Below are 24,736 nucleotides of genomic sequence, written 5' to 3'. Positions count from 1 at the left end.
CTCAGAGAGTATGCCAAATAGTTCCAATTGAAGAGAATCTCCGCAGCTCAGGGTTGAACTGTGGGGTCCTTGGTGCTCTCTGGACTTGGTTTGCTTGCAGACGTTTCATGACCTGACTAGGTCACATCATCAGCGGGAGGGAGTGTGGGGCTTGCCCTGCCAGTGTTGCTTTCTCCTTGGTGGTTCCTTGATTAGGGTGTTGTTCTCTGCTCGCTTGTTTGTCTGGTGTTAATCCCTGCTTATCTGGGTGTCGGCTGCTGGAGAGGATGTGTTCTGGTCTTTCTGTTTCCTTCTGAGCTTTTTTATTGTCTCTTTTGAATGGTGTGTAAATGTGGCTTATCTCTATGTGTCTATTGATGGCTGATTTGTCTGAAAGCCAGGCTTCCAGGAATTCCCTAGAGTTTTTGGATTTAGGTTGGTCTAGGATGCTCACTGTTTCCCAGTTGGAACTATGATTGAGTCTGTCCACGTGTTGTGAGATTAAGGAGTTTTCATCATGTTCTCTGGCTGCTAGGTTGGGGTTCATGGAGGCGCTCTGCTAGTCTTCTACCTGTCCATCCTACACAGTGGCTGTTACAATCCTTACACTGTAAGTTGTAGATGATTCCTAGATCTAGATGTTACCTAGTCACGTAATGAAATATCTGCAAGCAACAACCAAGCTCAGAGAGCATCAAGGACTCCACAGTTCAACCCTGAACATTGGGGATGCTCAGAGTTTCCCAGTACATTACCACACATGGACAGACCCCAGGGAGCAAACCCCACCCTCACCAGCACTGATGATGTTACTAGTTGGGTAATGCAATGTCTGCAAGCAAACCACCCAGCTCAGAGAGCACCAAGGACTCCGCAGGCAAAATAGGGATGGAGGATGCCAAATGATGCTGCAATACCACCCCCTCCCCAGGAATAAAAACAGTAGTAAGCATAGTCCGATGAAACCCCTTGATGGCAGAAGCAGGAGACAAACTCTCCTGCATTAATTTCAGACAGATCCAGCCCACCCACCCCCGGCTGGGAGAACCCATCTTTCAGCAAATATAGACATTTTTTAAATTGGACAAGCGAAGGACAGAAAAAGCAATTGGTCCCTTGAAGAGGTTCATTCCCTACCAGGTGTGGCTTCATTCCAGCTCCCCGCATTTTAGGACATCCATGGGCTCCCTCTGATGGAAAAGGGCCTTTACCTTTGATAGTTGGGTAGGGCTCAGATGCCAAATAGCTGGAGCCAGATCTCATGGGCAGGGCTGGTTTGGGGGGCAGATGCAGAGAAAGGCTGGGGAAGAGGGGTGGCTTTTCAACCGTATACACCTCTTTAAGGCTGGCCTTGTAGTTTCCATGAGTTCTCTGCTACAAAACACTGGGAAACTACAAGCAATTTTCACCAGTCATGGTCAGAGAAATCCCCAAGAGCTGAAAAATAAGGACAGTCCTCTACTTATGAACTTTCGAGTTACAAACTTTCTCAGATATGAACAAACCTGTCCGCAACTTCAGTTTACAGTGTGCCGCATACGTACGCTTGGCAGCACCATCGTGCCTTGGGAGGCATGTTTTTTATACTTGGTTGGACTTATGAACAAAATGGACTTACGAACAGCCTCTTGGAACATAACCTGTTCGTAAGTAGAGGACTGTCTCTATTTGGAAGGAGCTGCCTGTGGGCCACAGATTATCACTTCTGCTCTAAGGGAAAGCAATAGAAAAAGGAAAACATCTCATAATTAATGACCAAAAACTTTAACTAGAGCCCATCTCTGAACTTACCAGCCTGTTGCTAATCCAACCTCTACAGACCAATGTCCTTTGCTGCAGATAAGCAAAATTTTATTCCTCCCCAATACGTTACAATTTTCCTGCACAAGCTCCCCCATTCACATGACGGGATTTCTGCAGGAGCATTTCTGTGGATCATACCCAAGCGTCAGATCGGTCAGCCTCTTGCTCATCGACTCTGCAAGCAGCTGCATCCGTCTTCCCTCTGTCCCAGGAGGGAAAATTCTGCTCATTGATGCTCTTCAGTAGACACCCTCTCTCAGCCCAATGCATCATTTTCCACCTATTTTCGTACATTTTTTTTTAAATTTGAGGAAAGACTGGTGCCTAAATTTAAGCTGGGCCTTCAGGATACCACGTCAAGGATGCCAGCAACACAGCTTTTCCCTTGTACTTTTGCACAGCTGCTAGAGCCCTTTTGTTGATTCGAAGAGGCTTTGCCAGTCTCACAAATTTGCACAGATAATGCACCAACACCAGAACAAATTACCTTGTTAGGAATTTGTTACTCTGTCAACATGAGCCCATGTTGGCCCTTTTATTCTTAGCTGGGTGCATTACTTTTGATTTTGGAATCTGGTCCAGTGGAAAAAGTGCACATTCCTGATATAAATCATCCTTGGAAACAAAAGGATGTGTAAGGTTAGGATTAACTACTCCTTCCCTCCCAAATCTAAATTTTCCCTTAAAAGGGAAACACAGTTTGGCGCTGCCTGTTTTCTCCTGTAAATAATCTAGTTATTTACAGCAGCTGAGTTGGGTCTGGGCCATTGTAAAATGGATTCTAGATCAATTCTAGCTTTAAGATTCCCCTTCAAAAATGGCCCCACAACTGCTTCAAAAGTGGAGTCCTTGGGGTTCTCTGAGCTTGGTTCTTTTCTTGCAAACGTTTCATTACCCGGCTAGGTAACATCTTCAGTGCTGAAATGGGATGGGGTTTGCCCTCTGTTTATATATTGTGGCATGCCTTGCCAGTGCTGGTGGGGGTGGGGGCATATGCTAATCAAGGAACTACCAGAGGAAACCCCCCACTCCCACCAGCACTGGCAAGGCAGGCCACAGTATATAAATAGAGGGCAAACCCCAGCCCATTTCAGCACTGAAGTTGTTACCTAGCTGGGTAATGAAACATTTGCAAGAAAAGAACCAAGCTCAGAGAAGCCCAAGGACTCCACAGTTCAACCCTGAGCTACACACATTCGCCTCTATCGGTGCTTCTAAAGTATTTTTTTAAAAAAAGAGTGAATCCAGCCTGCAGTGAAGGCGTTGGAATGTTTACTTGGCAGACTCACCAGAGCGCCCAGAGGCCAGCATGACTGCTCACTGCGTGCAAGTTTGACAGAAAACGATTCCATATTAAAACATGAGACATCTCCAGGACGAATTCCAAGCTGAACCGGTGACCCGAGGATCTGATTTAAACAACATTATTGGAAAACGATCCAAATGCACAGTGGGAAACCTGGCCTTGCTGCAGAGCAAAGCCGCTGCACAGCAACGAGTTTGGATGTTTCAGGGACAGCAGCTTTTGGGGGTCTTCTGACCCAGTTTCATGGCAGAGGCATTATGACGCAATCCAAGAAGCGAAACATTCAGGTTCAGGAGCTCCTAATTGGAAGAGAAAAATTCCCTTCCCCAGGCCAACCTGGCTGCACGGCTGAGGAATATTTGGGTGTTTTCAGCCCTCCCCCACTGTTCAGCCGTCTCTAACCCGGGGTCCTGCAACTGTGGGGATGGCGCTTTCCAGACTTTCTAGCCAGCAGGATGATGGGGAACAGTCCTGTCTGGATTAAACCCCGGGAAAAATGGTATCTGCGCAGCCGCAATACTTCTCGTGTTCCAAGGCAGCCACCTTCTGCATTTGGGATCCCGAGTTGCAGGACACCAAACAGCCAGCGTGGTGGGACGCTGCGGAGTGGTCCAGGTTAGAGGAGAATGTCCACAGCCTGCCCCGTCCAGCCACTGCGTCCCGAGAACACCCTTACCACCTCCATACTGTCACCGACAAAATGCGCTAAGATGCTTTCATTCCAGAGTTTTCTCTTTTCTAAAGGACTCGGAACCAGTACAAAGGGGAGCAATACAATAGGGCATTTCTAACACACAACTTTCCCCCACCCGAGAGAGGTGGCTTTGCTTAACCCTCGCCCGGTCTTCCTGCTACCACCAGTGAACCCAGTTTGATTCCTCTCCAGCCTGAAGGGTCTCTCTCAAGGCGGCGAGACCAACGGAGGCTCGGCCTGGTGAGGAGGAAGGAGGCAAGGTCCTTCTCACGATCCTCTGGAGTCCGGCATGTTTTCGCTCTCTTCCCATCACCCAAAAGCCAACCTGCTGGCCGACGCCAGCCTCTTGCACCTTGAAGTGCTCCCGCCCCTCCAGCTTCTTAATCCTCCCGTCGGGCTGCGCTGTCAGGGCCGGCTCCAGCCAGTACCCTCAGGACGTTGGGCTCCGCTGGCACCACCAGCCACCACAGCTTCAGGTGCCCGGTTTTGGTGACGTCTCGGCCACGCCGCTGTTGGCCCTCCGGAGGCCGCCCAGCTGCTCCAGCGTGGCCGAAAGAGGATGCGTCAGGCTGACCTGGGCGTTGCTAAAAGAGGCGATCCTGCCGCTGCCCCCAATCTGGATGTTGACGGTGGTGGAGTAACTGGCCTTCTGAGGACCCTTCTCGGGGGACCGAGCAGTGTCCAGGCTTAAGGAGGGGGCCCGTTTGGGGCAGCGCTCCCCCACCTCAAACTGCAGTCTCTGGGGGCCTGACCACCCCTCTTGGCTGACGTATTTCAAACGCAGGTCTGGTACGTTTGGCCACCTGATGCTGCCTAGTTCGTGGGAGTGGGGGGCGCTCCCGAAGGTCTCGGAGCTGTTGTGGGGGGCCCCCGATGATTCCGGGTCCCCATTTGGGGCAGGCCCTTCGGACAGCCTGCTGCTGGGGAGGGAGCCCCTCTGGGTCCTCAAGCAGGCAGCAGGGGAGGGGAAGCCTAGTGTGCAGGGCTCTGGATGGGCCATGGGGGTGGGGGTCTGCCTCTGCGTGTGGACCCCCAGAGGCATGAAGGTGTAGGGTGGGGCTCCTCCTGGAGGGGGTGAGCACATCCTGGGCCTCACGGGGGACTGCACTCGAGAGCTGGGCGCCGAGGTAGAGGAGAAAGGGGGGCAGCGCTCGAGAGCCAGGGCTCCTGACAAGGAGGCCCTGCATGGGGAAGGGGAGAGGGGCCCGGGACTGACGCACTGAGAGGAAGAGGAGGAGGAGGAGGAGGAGGAGGAAGGGCTGGCCTCTGGCCTTCCCAGGTTTCGGTGGCGCTTGGGCGCCGCCTTGGGGAGCGAAGCCAAGGGGTTGGCTGGCAGCCTGGGTGCTTGGGGGTCCTCGGGGGGAGGGGCACCGTTTCGCTTGGCCAAGCTCTGGCTGATGCAGGAGGCGGCGATGTATCTGGAAATGGCGGCAGCGCTGGAGGAGAGGCACCGGCGGACGGGTGAGGAAGGGAGGAACTTGGGGAGCGGCACGCTCGGGCACTGTCCTGCGATACAGGCTGGGGACTCTGCCCCAGCCGGGAAATCGGGAGAAAGGGGTTCCTGGGCTGGGACCCCAGAGGTGGGGGGTGACCCCTCTGCGGAGGAGTCCAGAGGCAGGGGCTGCGTGGCCTTGGCGGGTTCAGAAGCAGCAGCAGGACTCAGGGTGCCCCAGCGGGCACTCCCGGCCAGCGCTCCAGAGGCATCCTGGCTGAACCCTGCTGCCTCTCGGTCCGTTCCCTTCCAGAAAGGGGGGGAATGGCTCCTCTCCCCAGTGCTTGGACGGGGGCAGCCCTTTCCCTGCGCCAGGGGCGAGGCCCCCTCCGAGGGAGAGAAAGTGGAGCAGCCGGGGACCTTGGCCTTCAGTTCCTCGGGAGAGTCAGAGGCGGCAGAAGCATTTTCTGCCTGGTGGTCGCTGTGAGGCCGCTGCAGTCGGTGGGCAGCGCCAGCCTGCCCTGCTCCCCCAGAAGTGCCAGGGGGCAGCCTTGGCTGGACGCCCTCCCCTGTCTTCTGGCCCGGCTCGGGAGAATCAGGCGTTTCGTGGGCGCTCCTTCCTCCACGCTCCGTCTCAGGAGTGGATTTGGTGGATGAGAGAAGACCCCTCTGTGGGCTGGGGGCCACAGGGGGTGAAGGGTCCCCGGGGCACCCTGTCAACCAGGGAGACCTGGGGCTCCCTGCGTCTTCTTCCCCCATGGCGGCCGCTAGCGTCTCCTCTCCTCCCAAGGGAGGGGGCAGAGGGCACTGCAATTCTTGCTGCAGGGGGGCCAGGATCTCCGGAGAAAGAAGCTGGCAGGGCCCATCGCTGCGTAGCACGAAGGCGGTTTCCCGGGTGGCGGCCACGAGAGGCGTGTTTTCCTGGATGCCGATCACGTGCTGAAGGGGCTCGTGGATGAGGACGTGCCCGTAGATTTGGGGCTCGCCTGTGGGAGAGAGGCAGGAGGCAAGATTAAATGCCCGGCTTCCTGGAGGGGAGACCAACAACTGGGGGGCTTCGGATCCGTTTAATCCACGGATTAATCCCCTTCTGGGGTGGCCCATTCAACTGCAGAGGACGTGGGAATGGAGAACGGGTGCCCCGCTCCATTTGGGGGGGCTGCCATGCTAATGTGCTGAAGAACACCGGAAAAGAGGCACCCTCTTATTTTTATATTGCTTAATAAAATGCAAACTGTTTCCAGTGTCCTCCCGCAGCCGAAAAAGGCAGCTCTTCTGTGGGCTTGATAACATGATGGATGGATGGAAAAGGCCAACCGCCAGAGCACCCACAGAACAGCCTCTCCGGTTAGCTCCTGGTTGGCCCTAACGGGACCAGGACAAGGGGACCCTGTACTAACCCTAATAAATAAGAACGATAATGATGGAACGATCTGCCGGACAGAGCCAGCCGTGGCGGTCTCAGCCAGCCGGGCCCACGGACCCTGCGGAAGGGGCCTCTCCCGCCCAGAGGGCTGCGATCTCCTTGAGGGACCTCTGGGGACCTGAATAGGTTCCCACAGCTCCCCACAACAGTGGGGCGTCTGGGATCGGGAAGCTGCGTGCCCAGGAACGAGCCTGCTGGGCAATGCCCAGAACGAGGGCAGAGCCGGTGCTCAGACCCTGAGCCGAGGGGAAGGGCGGAGGCGTGGGAGAGCGAGGGAGAGGCATCCGTGAAGCGTGGAAGCCAGGATCAGGCTAACATAGGCTTAAATAATAGCCCCTCCGCTTCACAGCCGGCATGAACAGTCCTGCTGTTTCCCTCCATTTTTAAAGGGTAGCTTTTGCATTCCGCACTGTCTCTTAACATATATGATTAAGTGTATACTAAACTTTTTGATAACGTTGCATTTTAATAATTACTTTTTGTCTTTTATCGTGGACGTTTTTATCTGTTTCTTATTTTATTCAGTTGTTGTACGCCGCCCAGAGTTGCTTTGCATGAGCTGGGCAGCTATATCGATGTGATATATATGTATATAAATAAATAAGTAAGTAAATAAATAAATAAATATACAGGTTTTCTGCGTATCTCCCCCATAATTAATTGAAGTTGCTCAAGAGCCATTGTTATCGCGCACGTCCTCTTGGCTTCCTTCTCAGATACGCAGAGACAGCAGCTGCCGGCCCCCAAACTGCAAATTCCCCCACGGAAGCTCTTGTAAAAGGCCACTGTGCTCGTTTGCAAGCAACCTTCAGACATGTCTTCCCCACGCATCGTTTTGGAGGGTTTTGGGGTGGAGAAAGACTAATGCTCTTGAGTGGTGACATTTGCCCGGGCCTGAGATGAGCATGGGGCATTATGCAAAGGCGGCTATTGTGCCAGTCTGCCTAGCTCGGCATGCTGTGTGAACCCAGCCCTGGCTGGACCCCTTGGGAGCGAGGGCAAGGCAGAGGCTTCCCCAAGGGCTGGTAGGGTTCACTCACACTGGGGGACGCTTCCTCCTTGCCAGCTCTCCTGCGGGGCAACCTGGCTCCTGCCCGGGGCCATCTGGTGGGGGCCCCGGGGCCGTACCCCGGGCCTCTCCAAGCCCCACTTCTGGGACTTCAGCCGGCTGATCTTCTCGCTGTACATCTTGGCCAATGCTTGCACCTTGCTGAGGATCCGCTCGGAGTTCTCCAGCAGGCAGGGCTCTCCGTTGTTCTGATAAAGGTCCCAGGAGGGGAGGAAGGGCGCAGAGGTGGGGGCGCCCTCCTTCGCCCACCTTTCCCTCCCATCTGGATCCCTGCCAGGACCTCGGAGAGGATCCTCCAGGTCCGAGTCCTCCACGATGCAGAGGGGCTCTGCGTAGGTGGGCCTTTCGGGGGAGGAGAAGGCTCTCCGGCTGATCCCCTGGCCCCCCTTCTTTGGGGCGTCCCTGGCGCTCCGCTCCTTCTCTTGCCAAGCCCTCCGGATCTCTGCACACGATCGGAACCCAGGATCGGCGGGATCCTCCTCCAACCCGTTCCTCCGCTCCTGCTGCTTCCTTTCTCTCCCCGAAGCCTTTGGGGGAGCATCAGAGGGGATGTCCCCAGGCTGGGGTTGCCCCTTCTCTGCCTCCTGCCCCTGAGCCTCGGGGCTCCCGGGCTGCACGGGGAATCGGCTCCCATCTGAATGGTTCTGCTCAATCCTTGTGGCCGGCCAACTCCGTGCAGAGTTTTTGGGGACAGAAAGCTGTTGGCTGTTGCAAGATTGGCCCCAGCTCCGGCACGACTGGCCAGGTAGGGGGCGGAGCCTTCTGAGCTTGGCCCCACCCTCTTCCTCTCCCAGAGCCTCCTTCTGCTTCGAAATGCTGTTGAACCGCAGGACGGATTCTCGTACCACCCCAGCAGGAACGGGGGGGGCTCCCTCCTCCTTGGCGACCTCTGGCCCTTTCTTGCCCCCTTCCACGCTTTCATAGTAGCTCTGGATCTTCTCCAGCAGAAGCCAGTCGTCCCCGGTCAGGGTGGGGTCCGCCTCGGCTCTTTTCTCCACCCTGCCAAAGCCCCCTGGTGAGGTTGGGGGGCACGGGTGTGGCTGGCTAGATGGGCCGGGGGACTGGCTTCCCTCCTGGGCTGCCTCCTGCCCTATGGAGACAGAGCCGCCGGGCTCCTCGAAGGTGAGATCTTCCAGGACGTGCAGAGGAGACGGACCAGCCGACTCCTGCGGCCGCTGCGGCTCCTCTTCTTCGGAAGAGTCGCTGCCAAAGGGGCGATGGAGCGTGGGGAGCAGCTGTTCTTGGAGGGGGCTCCCTTGGGGAGGAAGAGGGGGGGCATCCTCCTGGAAGACCACGTTCTCCTCCTCTTCCTCTTCCGCCTCTTCCGCTTTGTCCTCCAGTTCTTCTAAGGCACTGTTGGGCGAGAGCTGATCCTGAAGGGAGGGAGAGGGCAGACAGAGACTTAACACCATGGACCTCCCCTCCCTCTCCGGGGTGACTTCATCCAAGCTTTTCCTTCGGTCCAGCCATCCCTGATCTGTCCTCCCAGGGGCTTAGGCTCCATCTCCCCACATGTCCCCAGGGCGTGCAGGCAGAGAGACACCCTGCGGAGATCCCGTCCAGCCCCTCTGGAGGACATCAGATTGGCCCATCCAGCTGTCCTTCAGTAAGCCCTTTCAGCAGCAGTCCAACCAGGAATCTCGGAGGGTAGCAGTTGCCCGTGATCAGTCCTTGCCCTCCTTAAGAGAAGGCAACCGGGGAGTGTTTCTGAGCACTCACAGAATGCTTTCCCCCTCCCCTGAGCTCCTGAAGCTGTGCTGCCTCAATGTTTGAAGCTGGAAGCCACACCCTAGGCAGTGTTCGTCAACCTTTGCAACTTTAAGATATGTGGACTTCAACTCCCAGAATTCCCTGGCCACCATGCTGACTGGGGAATTCTGGGAGTTGAAGTCCACATATCTTAAAGTTGCAAAGCTTGACGAACACTGCCCTACAGGGTTCCTCTCTCTTATGTGCCTCAACAGGCACATGCTTCGAGTAGAGTGAGCCCCATGGGGTCCTCCCACCAAAGGCCCTTGGAGCCACCTAAGCGCACGCTCCAAGATCCATTCTAATGGACTTGTTGGTGAGATCCCTACCGTGCCTTCTCCCCAGGAGCTGAAGGCAACATCAACAGCACCCCCTCCTCCATTTCTTCTCTGCCACAAAGGACCCTTAAGGAGGCTCGAAGCCCTACTGAACTTCCACGTCTTCCTCGTGAACTGGGACCTCCTTGTTCTTAACCAAATGCCTCTACGGCTACCCAGACTGGCCCTTTTTGCACTTTTTCCCAGCTGTCCGCTGCAAACCATTCGTGCTTGTGGTCGCTGAGAAGGTCTGGTAGCCGTGAGTCCCACAAGCTCTGGAGGAAAGGGAAGGACCTCCCCATGCCCCTTCCATCTACAAATCCTCTTTTTCTCCACGTGACTTGGAACGTGGGCATCTGCCACCCCCGCCGCCCCTGAGAGGTTACCTGCAGAGCCAAGCTGGGGGCTTCCGAGCTGCTTTCTCCCCAAAACCTCGCTTCCCTTCCGCTCTCCTTGTCCAGGCCCCGCTGGCTAAGCAGCTCCAGGATCTCCTCAGTGATGGAGAGGTTCGTGGTGAGGGGGTCCCGCGCCAGGGAGAACTCGGCCTCCTCCGCTTCCAGATCCGAGTGTTCGGCTTCCTCCTCCGGCTTGGCGGAGGCCAGCGTGCACGAGCTGCCCGAGGCGTGGAGGGGCTCGCTGGCGGGGAATAGGCGTCCCTCGCTGTCAGCATGCTGCGAAGAAGAAGGGCCGCGTGACTGCCGGGTCGTTACAAGAGCCATCGGGGTTTGTCAAAACGCACATAGGCAATGGCGCACACCTCCCTTTGGGGGCATCCAGCTGGATGGTGTGAGCTATTTTTGACACTGGCATGACTTTAGGACAAATCTTACCTTTGTGTAACACTGCACTGCGAAATAATTCAAGGCATTTTGCAATCATCCATGCCACTCTTAGTTTCAACTTTACAATTCCAGCTAATTTAGGTTCATTAACTTCTTAGAGTTCTAGTGAACATTGATATTTTTTCCTTATTTCTAAAGGTTTAAATTATCTACGTTATTAACAACTTCTAACTTGTATTGTACAAATACCACTGTACCAGCTAATATCTGTATTCTGTAATTAAGATGTATCTGTATTAATTAAGATGTATTAACTGCATCTTATAACACAGTAAAACAATTATTTCTTGGGGGGAGAAAGCATAGTAGGGAAGGGCAGTGTACTAGATATTTATAGCCTTGTATTGTAGGATAAAAAGCCACATATGGATATAAAAGACAAGCAAACAAATTAATCTTATCCATCTGCGCACACCCTAGCAACCACTTCGCCACATGTTCTGGCTGCCAAGCAGTTTGCAAACATCACGGCCTTTAAAAGGATGAGAAACCCAGTACCGAGGAAGCTAAATTTTAGATCGGCCTCACGAGAAGACACCTGTTATTCTTCTCCCAAGATGGTAACAGATAAGAAGGAAAGGTTTTGCTGACCTAATTAAGTCCATAAAATCTAGATTCCCTGCATTCTCTCACCGCCATTTCTCATGCTGCATCTTCTAGTTTGGTGTTTCTCAAACTTGGCCACTTCAAGACATGTGGACTTCATCTCCCAGAATTCCCCAGCCAGCATGCTCCCAGAATTCTGGGAGATGAAGTCCACATGTCTTGAAGTGGCCAAGTCTGAGAAATACTGTTCTAGCTGGTTTAAGCCACTGAACTTAGCACTAATTCAAGGTATTAAATTGCCACCATTTTCTTCACTCTTTGCTAGAACTTCAACGGGCATCTTTGGAATTGCAATGTTTATGAACATTTTCTTTAAAGGATGTGCCTTTTGTTATCTAGTTTGCCTTTCTACTCTCTGATATAAACCAATTTCTGGAAGGCCCTTTCTTAGGACAGAACAGAGGAAAGGAAAAGGAATATCTTCCTATAAGAAACTTCCCTGGAGGAACAGCCAAAGATCACATCTGGGGAACTCACCTTCAATCTGGGCACATCTGAGAAGGTCCCAGCAGGGGAAGGATCAGGGCAGGGGAGAAAAGAAAAGGAAAAAAAAAACTCTCATCAGAGGCATTTCTTTCTTCATGGGAAATTCACAGGATCATTGCATTAATCCATTGCAGCAATTGTGGCAGATGTTTTATGGACCGGGGCCCAATTCCTCTGAGTATTATGCTATAGATCAAGTGTTTACAACTCCCTGAAAATCAAGGGAGTGCCCCAGAGTTGCAGATGATGAAGTGGGCTGTGCCGTTCTGCGTCTCCAAGACATTTCTTGCAATGAGTCACGAAACAAGACCTGCGAAGGCCCAGAGGTGGGGTCCTCAGTACTTCACTGCAAGGAAGAGCCAGCCCTGTTTTTCCGGGAAGCCACAGGCAGTTCGAGGGAAAGGGCAGTTCCCAGGATGGCCTGTTTCTTTTTGCCTCATCTAACCAAGCCTTTGGAGAGAGGCGCAAAACGTTTTACAAAATTAGATGAGAGGACACAGTTGAAATAGCAAAGCCCCCCCCCCCTTTTCCCCCAAGATGAGCTTCTCCTCTGACTCCCTGCTTCATCGGAGCAAAGGACTCCAGCTGTTCTTATTTCAACAACGGAAGGCGCGAACGCTGCGCTGGTTGGAAGGTCTGGGGTCACAAGGACTCCCCGCAGGGCAGGACCCCGACGCCAGGGTTGCGCCCTGCGCTAAGCCACAGACAAGCAGACGGGGGCTGACCTGCCCTAGGTTTTCTTACCCGAAGGGGGTGGGATGTGGAAAGAAAACTCAGCCTCAGAATAAGGAAGCCACCCGAGAGGAATTTTGGGCGTGACCTTCCGTCCTGTATGCGGCCCTGTGCAGGATGCTGACAACGGGGGAGTCTGGCTCCAGACCCACCCACCCCAACTGAACACCCAGAACGAAGGGAAGAAGGACTTACTTGCTGGATGAAATACGACCTGGGATTCCTTGGCGGGTTCTGTAAGGTGGCAACCGAGGGAGAAACGTTAATTTAGATCTACGTTTGCGTGAAGGGAGGGGGAGAGATCAAGAAGATTAATCTGATAATAGAACGAAATCATTCTCAGTTGTTCGGGCTGTCCTGGCTCGATGGGTATTATGACCTCTAAGCCAGTCAAAAGTTGTTCTAGCTGGGTTGGCTTAGATTTCAAGTCCTGCTGAATCCTTTGCAGAGCACCAGCCAGATATTAATAAGGAATCCTGTGAAATCTGGTTCCGAAACCTCACGCCGATGACGTTGCCTAGCTGGGTAATGAAACATCTACAAGCAAACAACCGAGCTCAGAGAGCACCAAGGACTCCAAACCTAGTTCTACATATTCAATTCATGATTTAATGAAATAACGGATTCTAAATGGTATGACAGTTGTAAATTCTTGGTTTACGGACTGGTGTTTTATTTTCCAGCTGCTATGTCTTTTCTCATTTTCTTCTTTTTTTCTTCTATGTAGTCATTTATTACTTAAATGTTTTAAAGTAGATACATTTTTTTTTAATCTTTTTTTTTTTTAAGTCAGGAATCCTGTGAAATCTGAAAGTCTACACATTCTGACGCTGACCTGGAACTTTATCACTTTCGCATTTGGGGTTGACAGAGGTTCTGCCTATGGAATCCAGTGGCTGAAGATTTTAGCAACACGATTATTTTACTGCTGGTTCCTCTCCTCTTTCAAAGAACTTTTGCATCACAGAAGGGACCGTTGTGTTAAAGAGGAAGAAGAGAATGGGCAAGAATTAATAATGAATAACGTTCTTTGTCAAGATAATGGGCTGCATAAGGATGAGCAACCTTGTGGGAAGGGAGCTAGGGACAAACTCAGTGGAGACAGGACAAACATGGTCCTTCAATTTAATTTTAATTATTTTTTCCATTAATTAACTATTGTTTAATTAAGTACCTCCCAGGTATTGCCTCCTGCTGTCACATTCCGCCCAAACTTTAGCAGCTGCTAAATTTAGCACACACACAACCCCACCAGGCTATAGGGACTGTGTTTGTAGAACCAAGTGATGCTTTTGAGTCAGGATTTGGCTCCGAGCAAGAGGGTTGGCTAAAAATAATTAAGATTTCTGATCCCAGACTAGAAGGATTGCTGGAGAGACGATTTTGGGAAACACTCCTCTAACCCCAGATGCCCTACAACAGTGTTTCTCAACCTTGGCGACTTGAAGATGGGTGGACTTCAACTCCCAGAATTCCCTGGCTGGGGAATTCTGGGAGTTGAAGTCCACCCTTCTTCAAGTCGCCAAGGTTGAGAAACACTGCCCTAGAAGGTCGTTGCACAAACACCGTGCTTATGCTTCTCCAATGATGCTCTCCAGGGCAGGGCAGGGCTGCAACTTTCCCTCGCAGGCTCATCCCGGAAGCCTTATGCGACTGACCAGCTGCCCGGCTCTGTCCGAAGTGGCCATCTGGGGCAGAAAAGGGCTTCTGGAACATGGACCGGGAGGATGAGCATGTCTCGTGGCCTGCTGGCGCCCCCTGGTGTCCTCCTGCAGAATGTGCATCACGCTTGAGGAACTGCTGGTCTGCGGATGCTCGGGACACCCGCCCTGGGCAGCCACACCTCTTTCTCTAGGTAGCTCACCTGACTGCCTGCGGCCACGGCGGTAAGAGCCACTTTTCTCCAGCAGTAGAATGGGACAGCTTCGCCGGACTCTCTCTGGACTATACATGGATTCTGGAGGCTCTGAAAGACAAAATCCGAGTCGAATCCTGGCTGGGATTCAGTTGGCCGCCCAGTCTCCATGGGGATGATCCTGGAACCCCCAGTTCCACTCCGAGCCTGTCTACTGAATGCCACCATTAACGAATTCTGGGTCTAGGGTTTAGGGACGCAACTCTCTTACTTGCTGCTTTTCCATGGCTTGCCTGGTTTCCTTTGGCAAGCCATGGGATGCTGGCTGGGGAATTCTGGGAGCTGAAGTCCACACATCTTAAGAGTTGCCAAGGTTGAGAAACACCGCTCTAGGTCAATTGGCAACATGTGCCAGGACTACAACTCCCAGCCTTCCTAGGCAACAAGGCTGAAGGGAATTCTGGGAATTGTGGTCCAAGCCCTTTCTGAATGCAGAAGGCTGATTTGGGGCCCCTTAGCCATGAGAGACTGAAGAAAGATTGCCTCCAAACATAGAGCTTCTTCAACACCCACCCTAAGGTCAAGCCTTTAACCTCCCTCCCGCGATGCCTCTGAGAAGCCGTCTAACCACCAGGTGGATCAATGAATTCTTGACCACCCAGGCAGAGAAAGCTCCTGCAGAGATGCTGGTCCAAGGCCCTGATCCGTTCTCACCAGATTGGCGCCGACTGCGAATGCACGCCCTGGACTCATCCAGCTGAGGAGAAGGCAGGGGCTTCTTGGGGGACTCGGGGCTGAAGATGACATCTGGGGAACCTGGGGAGAGGGGGGAACTCCGTCACTCGGAAGGTGAGTGGCCAAAGGCTTGACCTCACAGACAAGGACAGACAGCTTGAGCTCCGTCCTGGGAACGGGGTTGGAGGCTGGTGAACCCTCAGGATCTTACCCTGGAAGCTGTTCTCCAAGAGGACTTGCTTCGCCTGGAAAGAGAAACACAGCACCACAGAGAGATGATCGGGAGCAAGAAAGGGAATGCTTTGGGGGTCTTGCTGCTCAAAAACAGCTCTGGAGGATGACTCCACACCCTGCACTAAAGATTGTGTGTTGTGTGCTTTTGGTTCTGGGTAGGGTGACTTACGGTCTTCCGCTAGGCACGGGGGTGTCTCTCAGCCTCCCGACCTCCTAGAAGGGGAAGCCGTCCAGTGGTGCTGCACCGCAGCCAAAAAGAATTGCCAGACAATTTGGAACATTTTTTGGCTCTGGGCAGGTTTAAAAGTGGAGAGGGGGGCCGGAGGCCTCCAAGAGTCAAAGTGTTCTCACTCCCCCTTGAAACCCACCAAAAACCATGCTGCAATTGCAGTGGTGCTGTCTGGAGCAAAGGGTTGCTTAACTAACCAACAAGCTGTGGTTAATACCCCCTGGCTCAGTATGGCGTCAGCTCTAACGTTAATAGAAGCGAAGGTAGGCAGCAGCTGAGTCAGTGAGTCTGGAATTGGTCCCAAGGCGTGAAACGGTGATTCTTGATTTTCTGCCTCTCTCTGAACAAATGGATCGCAGAGAATAAGGCGTCTTCTACAGAATCATTTTATCTTCCTCATCCATCTTTTGTCTACTTCAGGAAGGGCAACATCTACATCTACATGGCTGGCTGGGGAATTCTGGGAGTTGAAGTCCACACCTCTTAAAGTGGCCAAGGTTGAAAAACACTGATCTAGATGCTTTCCCCCAGCATCAAGAACCCGCTCCCCAAGTTCAGAAAAATCCCAGCCCCCCCCCCAATTACCTTCTGTGGAATAGACGCTGGGTGATTCTCCACAATCAAGCGTTTCAGGTAATGGATCCAGAGTCGCTTTTCTTCCTGGTTCCGCACCTGCAGCAGCAGAGAAGGGATGCTGTTGGGGGCGTTTCTGCAGCCCAGAAATCCAGGAAGATCTAGCGTAGCCAGTTTGCAACCGAACACACTTCAAATATGGTGTAAACGGAAGCAGTCTTGGCTGCCCTTCTGCCCCATGCTCCTTTTCCTGGGGAGTAACTGTGTCCCACAAAAGCCCTTAATGTGGCTCAGCTCTCGCTGGAGCAATGGGACACTGACCCCCGTTGACGTCCAGGTTGGATTCTCCTTCTGGGCAACGGAGCTATTTTGAGAATATTGCTCGGCTGAGGAGCAGTCAAAAACACGCATCTACTGTTCTTACTCCAGAGTTACGGGAATCTAGCAATGATGGATATGAACCGATGGATGGGCAATAGGCAGGCCATGGTTCTGTGGCGGTTTAATCAGGAAAAACGGATTGCAAGAGACTGAAATAAAACTGTTTAAGGCACAGGCTCGGGGCAAGATTAGGGTTAATGCTGTGGGATCAAGGGGCAATCCAGTGGCTGCCTGGGTCTGTAGCTGCAAGTGAGGAAAAATCCGAATTTTCCCCACCCTATGGCTTCCCAGGAAGAATGCATTCTAAGCCCTTTTCAGTGAGGTCTGAGGACAGAGGCTTCCCCACGGGGCTTTCCACGGGGCAGCAGGACCTTGGCACCTCACCTGGACCGTGTGCTGCTGCTTGGGGATGGAGAGGTCGGAGATTTTGAAGCTCAGCGGGTCCTTGGTGTTCTCTTGCAGCCCCAGGTTGCAGCACTGAAAAGCCAGAGGGGAACGTCACCGGAAAGGCAGCATCTCCTCACGTGGGGAGGGGCTGCCCTGGAAATGTTCCCAGGATGCCCCCGAAAATCTAACTCAGTGTTTCTCAGCCCCAGCAACTTTAAGCGGTGCGGACTTCAACTCCCAGAATTCCCCAGCCAGCCATGCTCAGGTTGAGAAACACTGATCTAGCTGTCCCGAATTCTCCTCCTCCCCCAGATCCCTGGTCCTCCTTACAAAGATGTGGCTCTTGTAGACGAAGGCTTCCCCGCGCCGCTTGGCTATCAGCAGGACTTTGCTGAGGAGAAAGAAGACCCTCTCCTTGCGGGCTCGCGGCACCCGGAACTGACCCTCCAGGATCAGCTCCCCAAACGCCCCCAGCTCTGGACCAGTCCAGCCAGCCAGTGCGCCCTGGATCTCCTAGAAGGGAGGAGGAGAGGCTTCAACTCACGAAAAGGGGAAGACTCCCTTGAGCGAAAGTGGATCACTGGCGGCTTCGTGGATTTGAATCTCTGCAGGCAGCATGACCCAGTCTAGACGGAATTCAGTTGACTTCTGCACCCACAGCCACTCTTCCAGTCTTGCTGGAATAAATCTAAGGCTATCTATCTATCTATCTATCTATCTATCTATCTATCTATCTATCTATCTATCTATCTATCTATCTATCTATCTATCGGATTTCTCTCCCGCCCATCTCCCCTACAATAGGGGACTCTGGGCGGGTCCCACCCTCTCTGGGCCCTAACAGGCTCCAGACACCAGAATAGAGCCACAATTGCATCTCATGTTTTTGGCACCCCAACAGAAGTTTCTTGACAGTATCGTCTCCCAGGATTTCCCCCCAGTCCCTTGTTTCCCTCCTCCATAACCAGGTCTGACCCTACTTAGATCAGCCCAGCGTAGCCAAACGCATTCCTCATAGCCAGGGAAGGGATGTGTGTGTCTGGCCTGCACTCAGTGCATGAGCGTGCGTGTGTGCATGTGTGAAAAAAGTAAAAGCGGTGGCCACAACCATGTGATCAAAGCCCTGCCCTTTTATATGAGCGTGGCACCCTTTTTCAGGCGACCCGTTCCCTCCTGGAAAAGAAGGAACGCCGGGAACGAGGCCTGAAGGACTCCATGAAGAATCGTCATGGCATCTGGCAGGCCACCCCCACCCTCCCCAAGCCAAGCCCAACTGGATTCTAGCCGGCCAGTGCCAATGCAGGAGACCGGGCTTCGTCCTGAGATTTATTTATTTTTATTGAGGGTTTTTAAAAGGTTTCGGCTACCCCTCAGTGAGAGATATCTCTGACTGTTCACCACCCAGAACCTTTGGGGGTGAGCAGCGCACAGACACTGCAAATCTGCAAAGGAGATCTGGGCATTAGGCACGGCATGCCTGGATTCTCCCAACCGCCCGGGCAGTGGGACAGGCTGGCTGAAGCTTGGTCTCCCCAGTCCCAAAGGACGGATTCCCGCCCGATGCCAGGAAGGGCCCGTACCTGCAGCCGGGCGGCGTGCTCTTGTTTCCGCTTCATGTCATTGATGTACCAAGCCACCGCCGTCATGGTGATGCTAGCCTCTTCCACCGAGTCGTAGCCAGGGCTGCTCTTGTCGTAATGTTTGGCTAGTTCCTGGGTAGAGAGAGAGCAGGTTTGAAAGAGTGGTCAGAGACAAGGGAAGTTCACTCAGCAGGAATCTGAGAAACAACTCGGAAATTATAGATCATCCTCTGGATAAGAGAATCCAGATTTCACATGTGGCACAAATCCATACAGCTCCTTAACGTTCAGGAATGGTTCCCAGGTAGAGTTAAATTCTGCACCCGATTTACTTTTGATACAGGACGCACAGAAGCATGCTTCCACAACCGAATAAACCATTCTTCCAAAGAAGAAAGTAAAGATTTTTCTCCAAGACTTGTTAGCTCCACTGAGAGCTTTGGAAGTGGAAAAGCTGATCAAGTCTCTGAAATAAGTACAGCATGCACACGCATACAATACCGGGGACTGGCCAAGCTCTCCTCCCCGCTTTCCCCCATCTCTTCCCCAGATGAGGACCACGTGGCGTGCCCTGCCCGGAGCCACGAGGCGGCACCACTGACCTGCAGCAGTAGATGGTACTTCAGAATTCGCTGGACAGGCTTGAGAAGGTACGTCTCCAGCGGCAGCGAGTGCGACAGCGTGACCTGCCTCTCCCGGAAGAACCTGGCCAGGGCATCGTCCTCCATGCACTGCCGGAGCACCGAGACAGAGCTTGTAGTTGGGGGAGAGGGGAGGGGAGGGAAGGGAGACGAGAGACGGGCATTTAAAGCAGGTGCCCACGTGCACGTACCCGGGGGGGGCAGGCAGGAGCCGGGGGGGAACGTGTGATTTGGGGGCAGGAGAGAGAGAGAGACATACAGCTTTTCTCTCCTGCCCCCCAGGACCTCGCATTTTCAGTGTGTAAAGGGGAAAATTAAACTTTCTTGTCTTCAGGAACATAAAGGAGGAAAAGAACTGCAGAGGCAGAGGCAGAATTCTGCCTGGTGCCCGTCCGGCGCAGAATGCAGGACAAGGACCGGGCCCCCCGGCCAGAAAGCCCCTTCTTGGCAGTGGTACCTGCCCCCTCTCCAAAATGGGTGACCTCCTATTCGACCTTCGGGGGCTGGAGAAGGGCATTCTCTTCTTTCCCACATGAAAGGAGAAGGCTTATTTTGCATTTCTCGCCCGCCTTTTTCATGCTTTTTGAAAAGAGTTTTAACTTATTTTTGCTATCGCCTGCCAATCAGCCACTCCAAGACGCAGCTGTGGAGGGCGCATGATAGACATCTGTGAGGCAAATCCAGCAGGGACAGAGCCTGCCAAGCGAGGGGCAGAGCGGGACTAGGGATTGGGGAAAAACTGATACAGGTTGCACTGAAAACCACAGGGTGAAGGAGGAGATTCACACTTCCTTGATTTGTATAGGAATTTGTACTTACTTGGGGTAGTTCATGCAGTACAAAGTATAGATATCAAATTCTTCACTCTGTAAAATTTAATTGGACACCATTAAAGTGCACCGCAGTGCGCATGGGGAATGTCATTTCTCTGACTGCTATTAGGAAGGCCAGGTTTACAGGGGCTCCGTGCCTCCAGAAGCGTGCAGGGAGAGCGCAGCTGGTCTTTTCCTCCCGCCCCCCGCATCCTGGTTGAATTCCATGAAACACGAGGGTAATTCTCCCTCGGCAGGGGACCGGCTCTCTGGTCAGTCTCTGAGCAGAGGTCAAGCCCTGCCTTTTCACTGACGCATCTGTAGGGGTGCCCCAAAACTGGAAGAGGAGATTAGTTCAGCTTTCCCCAGCAGATGTGGACGCCGATTGATCTGGGGAGTCCCACGACAGTCTAAATCAGTGTTTCCCAACCTGAGCAACTTGAAGATGTGTTAACATGTGCCATGCCACGCAGGCTGGGGAATTCCGGGGGTGAAGTCCACACATCTTAAAGTTGCTCAGGTTGAGGCACACTGGCCTAATTGATTACAGGTGGGATGAAAACACGAGGAGGAGGAGGAGGAGGAGGAGAGGAAGTCAGGCACTTACCCTCTGGACAAAGCAGTCCGCGACCGCATGGGCACTGGTGTTCCGCTCCAGATCTTCCAGGAGCTCACTGCCCCGGGAGAGAGAAAGGCATTGGAAAGAGGGGATAAAGGAGGATGTTTGCAACGGGTTGCAGCTTCCCCCCACTTTCCTGAAGGAACTCTGCCTTGCACCGGCCCTGCCAATTTGTCCTAGACGGCCAGCAGAGCATTTGCACGTGTTCGTGAATTCTTTGCAAACACAAAGGGAGGATGCCCGCACTTGGTGGCAGGGCCAAGGGCAGCAAGGGGTTTCTTGCCCATGGGGCGGGCCTCTGGACCAAGGCATGAGTGGGAAGGGGGCTTGGGAGGAGAGGGCTTGCCAACCGCCTCATTCCTCCCACCGTCCCTGCATATTCCGTCAGCGCCTCCCCACCGAGTTCGCTAAGCTGCAAAACTATCCCAGATGGGAAATCAGATGGGTTGATGGAGCTCTTGGCAACGGACCAGTTTTTAAAAGGCGAAAAAGCAGCAGCAGGAGGCCGAGGAGAGAAGAGAGGGGCTGGGGGAGGAACTAAAAATAAACGCAGCAGGTGGCGATTAGCCAAAAAGTCTTGTTGGGGAACAGCGTTTCTGCATCTTCCCCATCCCCGAGACCTTCCTTACCTGAAGGGAAAAGGGAGGGGGCGGAGGGGCAGAAAAAGAGAGAGGCGTTTTGAAAACGGAACCGTACAAAACCCATATTCTCCTGGAATTCTGTCTCAAGGTGATGCACTCAGTTTAACATGGAAGGGGCCCCATTTCAGCTCTGGCCAAGCTAATAAATGTTTCCCTCTTCGCCTGTGGCGCCTGAGAATTGCTTGCAGGGAATTAGGAGGAAAAGGTCTGCAAGCCAGAGGAATCCGTTCCTTCCCTTTCCATATTTATAGGCCTTAGACAATTTACAAGGTGAAACACGGAGAGATGGGTCAGCGGGAAAAGGGGTTGCCGAGCTTGAGGGATCTGCCATTGTGGGTCTTGCAGGTCTATCCTTAGGACTGCCCCATCGTGAACCTTGAAGCATAACGTATGCGTGGGGGGGTGGCGCAAAAAGACTCAGTGCGTGCTCAGAGGCACTCTTCACAGGTTCTAGTTCTCAGCCTCAGTGCTCACAGCAGGAGCGGGCTAAAGCACCGGGTCACGGAAACGGCACCACGAAGAGAGAACCAGAGAAGATCTGCCAGGTCTGAGCAGATGTTCTCTCCCCGCACCCTGCTCTCTGTTGCTCCTTCCTTCATATGTCAGTCTGTAATTAGCAAATACAGAGGGAGACCCTCCGTTTTGGATAGATGGTCCGCCTCGGCCCCTCCGGCTCACCTGGGCCTGGAGCCAAGGCACCTTTCCTGCCAGGAAGAGGCTGCTCCAAGCCCCTGGCTTCTGTGTTCTTCCCGGCCTCCATCTTCTCCCCCCTCCCGCCCCATGCTCCCCTTTCTCAGCCCCTCAATCCCCAGGTCCTACTCAAATTACAGGCTCAGCGAATTCCAAGCTTAGAAATGCTTCCTTGTCAAGAAACCCCCCGTCATCCTCTCCTTGTTAACGGCTGCAAAGACAGATCACGGATCAGACTGAGCCTGCTGGGAAAATGAACTCGGGGGCAAGACCCCGGGGGGGCGGGGGCTGGCCCAATTTGATCTGTGGATTGTTTTTCCTCCCTGCTTTGTGAAGGGGGGTGCAGTTTCAGAGTCTGGCCCCAGACAGCTTCAAATCTGGGGCGTATTTCAGTGAACCAGGTGAGGAAAGGAAAATGCAAGAGAAATGGAAATCAGCAGAGGCAGGAGGGCTGAGCGAGAGGAAATACCCAAATAAAATACACAATCCCCAGCCGGGGAGTCTCTGGAATCAGCATTGCTCCCCAGCTTTGGAAATAAGTATTGTTCAGGTGGAAGACGAAGGGGCCAGGTGGAGCATCCACAGCAAAGGTCAAAATCGGCAAGACGGGAGACGGGGTGGCCGGAAGCAAGCCCCAGGTTCAAAAGGGACGGGGCTTATTTGCAACTCTCTTGCCGGTTTTGACCCCTCCCTGAAGATGCTGCTGACCCCACCACAAATCTGGGAGTTGGGGAAATAAATACAAAAGACCCCACTTTACAGCCCCCGGTGCCTAGAGATGGAATATTAAGGCTAATAGTCCATTACTTGGTTAGAGGAGGGGAAAAGTGTGCTTGTTCTTCTTATGAGATATGGAACGAAAGGGTGGTGGATAATGAATACAGGAGTGGTTCACGTAGGCCAGTGTTGTCCAAACTTGGCCACTTTAAGATGAGTGGACTTCAACTCCCAGAATTCCCCAGCCAGCCATGCTGGCTGGGGAATTCTGGGAGTTGAAGTCCACTCATCTTAAAGTGGCCAAGTTTGGACAACACTGATGTAGGCCATCAACCTGATGTTCCTTCAATATCTTTTACCATCTGCATCTAACCAAGGTTCAAACCTGCCCTGGCAAGCTCTTTTTCCGGCCCGGCCCCTTTAGCAGCACCTTCATCTCCTCCCCAGCCGGCCCAGGAGTGAAACAGGTTTATGTCCTCCTGAGCTGCGTCGGTGTCAAAACAATGTTTTCCACCTGGTTCTGACATTGTTCAAGGTCAGGTGCAAAGGGTGCACAATCGGTTAGGCTTTGCCATCCCAGTTCTTGGAGGAAAGGGACCAGCGACCGCCCGCGTCTGCAAACAGAGTCAAGAGAGAGACGTGCCAGGGGGTTTTCTCCCAACTTAAGGATGCCGCAGAGCCCTTTAGCCCTTCAAAAGTGAGGAAACGCCATTAGGAACTGTAGAAGCAGCCGGATATAGTTCAACCCATGTCCAGGAGATTCCCTGCTTCTGCAGTAGATGGGCAAAATGTGGGCAGTTTTTTGCCAACTCTCCATGGAGATCCTAGGAAACCCAGCAAGGACTTTCTGTAAGGAAATCCCTGGGCTAGAGAAGACCACCGTGGGAGGGAAGAAGTTGGCGATTCTGGAAGAGGCTTTCCAATGTCTTCAAATGCGACATAAGATGCCACGCAAACACGAGCTGTCCTGCTTTGACCCCTCTTTGTGGACAAAACAGCTCTCAGGTGGGACGTGGGCTCCCATGCTTCAGTCAAGGCTGGCATCAGAGGCTTCTGGCGTGCAAAGTCTCCGGTTTCCACGGCTCTTACAGCGCAAACGCTTCCTTCTGAATCTTTTGGCAGGGAAATTATTTCTCTTCTTGGCCACGGCACCCTGGCGATTCCCATCGTCTGCTTCAGGTGACTCAAGACCACAAATGCTTCTAATAAAAGCTTCACGATTATTATTACTATTATAAATATGTCCGTCTTTTCCACGTCCCAGAAATGTCTTGGCGCTGGTCCTAAGCCGACTCACAAGGCCATAAATCCCAGAGAATTTATTAGGTCGACTTACTTGAGATCAGATTTTATTAGACATCATTTTAAATATTTATACGCGGCCCTTCATTTCTGAATTCCAGGCCATTCACAATGAATTAAAACCAGAAGAGAGTCCACTGTCATCAAGGCCACAAGCAAAAGCAACAGGGAAACAACAGCTCTGCCAGTCCTCACAAACGGGATCCCAGCGAGATGCTAAAAACTTGGGAGGGGGGCGGGGGGGCTGTCTGGCGTTCAAAAGAACGCAAGATTGGGGCCAGGCCTTTCCCCGGAGGCCCTGGAAGACCTTCATTAACATTTGCACCGCTCTGGACCAGAGACCGGCTCCCCCTCCCCAGCCTGAGCAAAGAGATGCCACGTCTCACCTGTTGAACTCATAAATATCTTCGATGTTGCAAAACAAAGCGCCCACTTGTTCCGGTTTGAGAGACACTTGTCCGCAGTCAATAATGCAGCCCAGGTAATCCTGTGCAGGAAGAAGGGGGGGGGGGAGAACACCTCCCCATTAAGACACAGCAGCCAGCCCCCCCACCCCGCACTTCTGCCCTCTGCAGGGTCACGTGATGTCGAGGGCCAGAGGGCTCACCCCATTCCTTTCTGCTGCCTGGGTGGGTGCTGGGAGAGAAGGCAGGCAGACCCACAGGCTGGGGGACTGGGGGGGCCGCTGGGGGATTGCCTGCCTTTGGGGTTAGTCTGGAGGGCAAAGCCACCCCACGCCCAGCCCACCCCCAGCTCAGTGTGACGTTGGAAGCCAGCCACTCCCAGGTCCCCTTACCCAGCCATCCCGGCGCATCCCTAACATGGATGGGGGGCAGCAGTGAATCAAGACAGGCAGGGTGGGTGGAAGGACCCCACCCTACAAAAGACAATTAGAAGGC

General features: G+C 53.2%; 1 protein-coding gene across 2 annotated transcripts in view; it reads right to left on the bottom strand.

The window, feature by feature from the left end:
* Positions 1-2,878: 2,878 nt before the first annotated feature.
* PLEKHG2 (pleckstrin homology and RhoGEF domain containing G2) overlaps positions 2,879-24,736 on the bottom strand; it is a 36,114-nt gene continuing 14,256 nt past the window's right edge. For both annotated transcript variants that reach the window (XM_088139658.1, XM_088139659.1), the window contains exons 4-19: positions 24,224-24,324; positions 20,476-20,542; positions 19,876-19,922; positions 19,018-19,168; positions 18,416-18,547; positions 17,166-17,348; positions 16,833-16,925; positions 16,080-16,166; positions 15,243-15,276; positions 15,011-15,112; positions 14,306-14,407; positions 12,637-12,675; positions 11,701-11,717; positions 10,162-10,446; positions 7,681-9,082; positions 2,879-6,200 (exon numbers count right to left, since the gene is read on the bottom strand). In XM_088139658.1, coding sequence (XP_087995784.1) covers positions 4,255-6,200; positions 7,681-9,082; positions 10,162-10,446; positions 11,701-11,717; positions 12,637-12,675; positions 14,306-14,407; positions 15,011-15,112; positions 15,243-15,276; positions 16,080-16,166; positions 16,833-16,925; positions 17,166-17,348; positions 18,416-18,547; positions 19,018-19,168; positions 19,876-19,922; positions 20,476-20,542; positions 24,224-24,324 — 4,788 coding nt within the window. In that variant the 3' untranslated portion in view covers positions 2,879-4,254. The remainder of the gene's footprint in view (positions 6,201-7,680; positions 9,083-10,161; positions 10,447-11,700; positions 11,718-12,636; positions 12,676-14,305; positions 14,408-15,010; positions 15,113-15,242; positions 15,277-16,079; positions 16,167-16,832; positions 16,926-17,165; positions 17,349-18,415; positions 18,548-19,017; positions 19,169-19,875; positions 19,923-20,475; positions 20,543-24,223; positions 24,325-24,736) is intronic.

Source organism: Python bivittatus, unplaced genomic scaffold, assembly GCF_059951505.1.
Source record: "Python bivittatus isolate LINGU-HERP-01145 unplaced genomic scaffold, Pbiv_v1 ctg000310_np1212, whole genome shotgun sequence".
NCBI lineage: Eukaryota > Metazoa > Chordata > Lepidosauria > Squamata > Pythonidae > Python > Python bivittatus.
The sequence above is the reverse complement of the archived record's forward strand: the minus strand, read 5'-3'. Positions and strand labels throughout refer to the sequence as shown.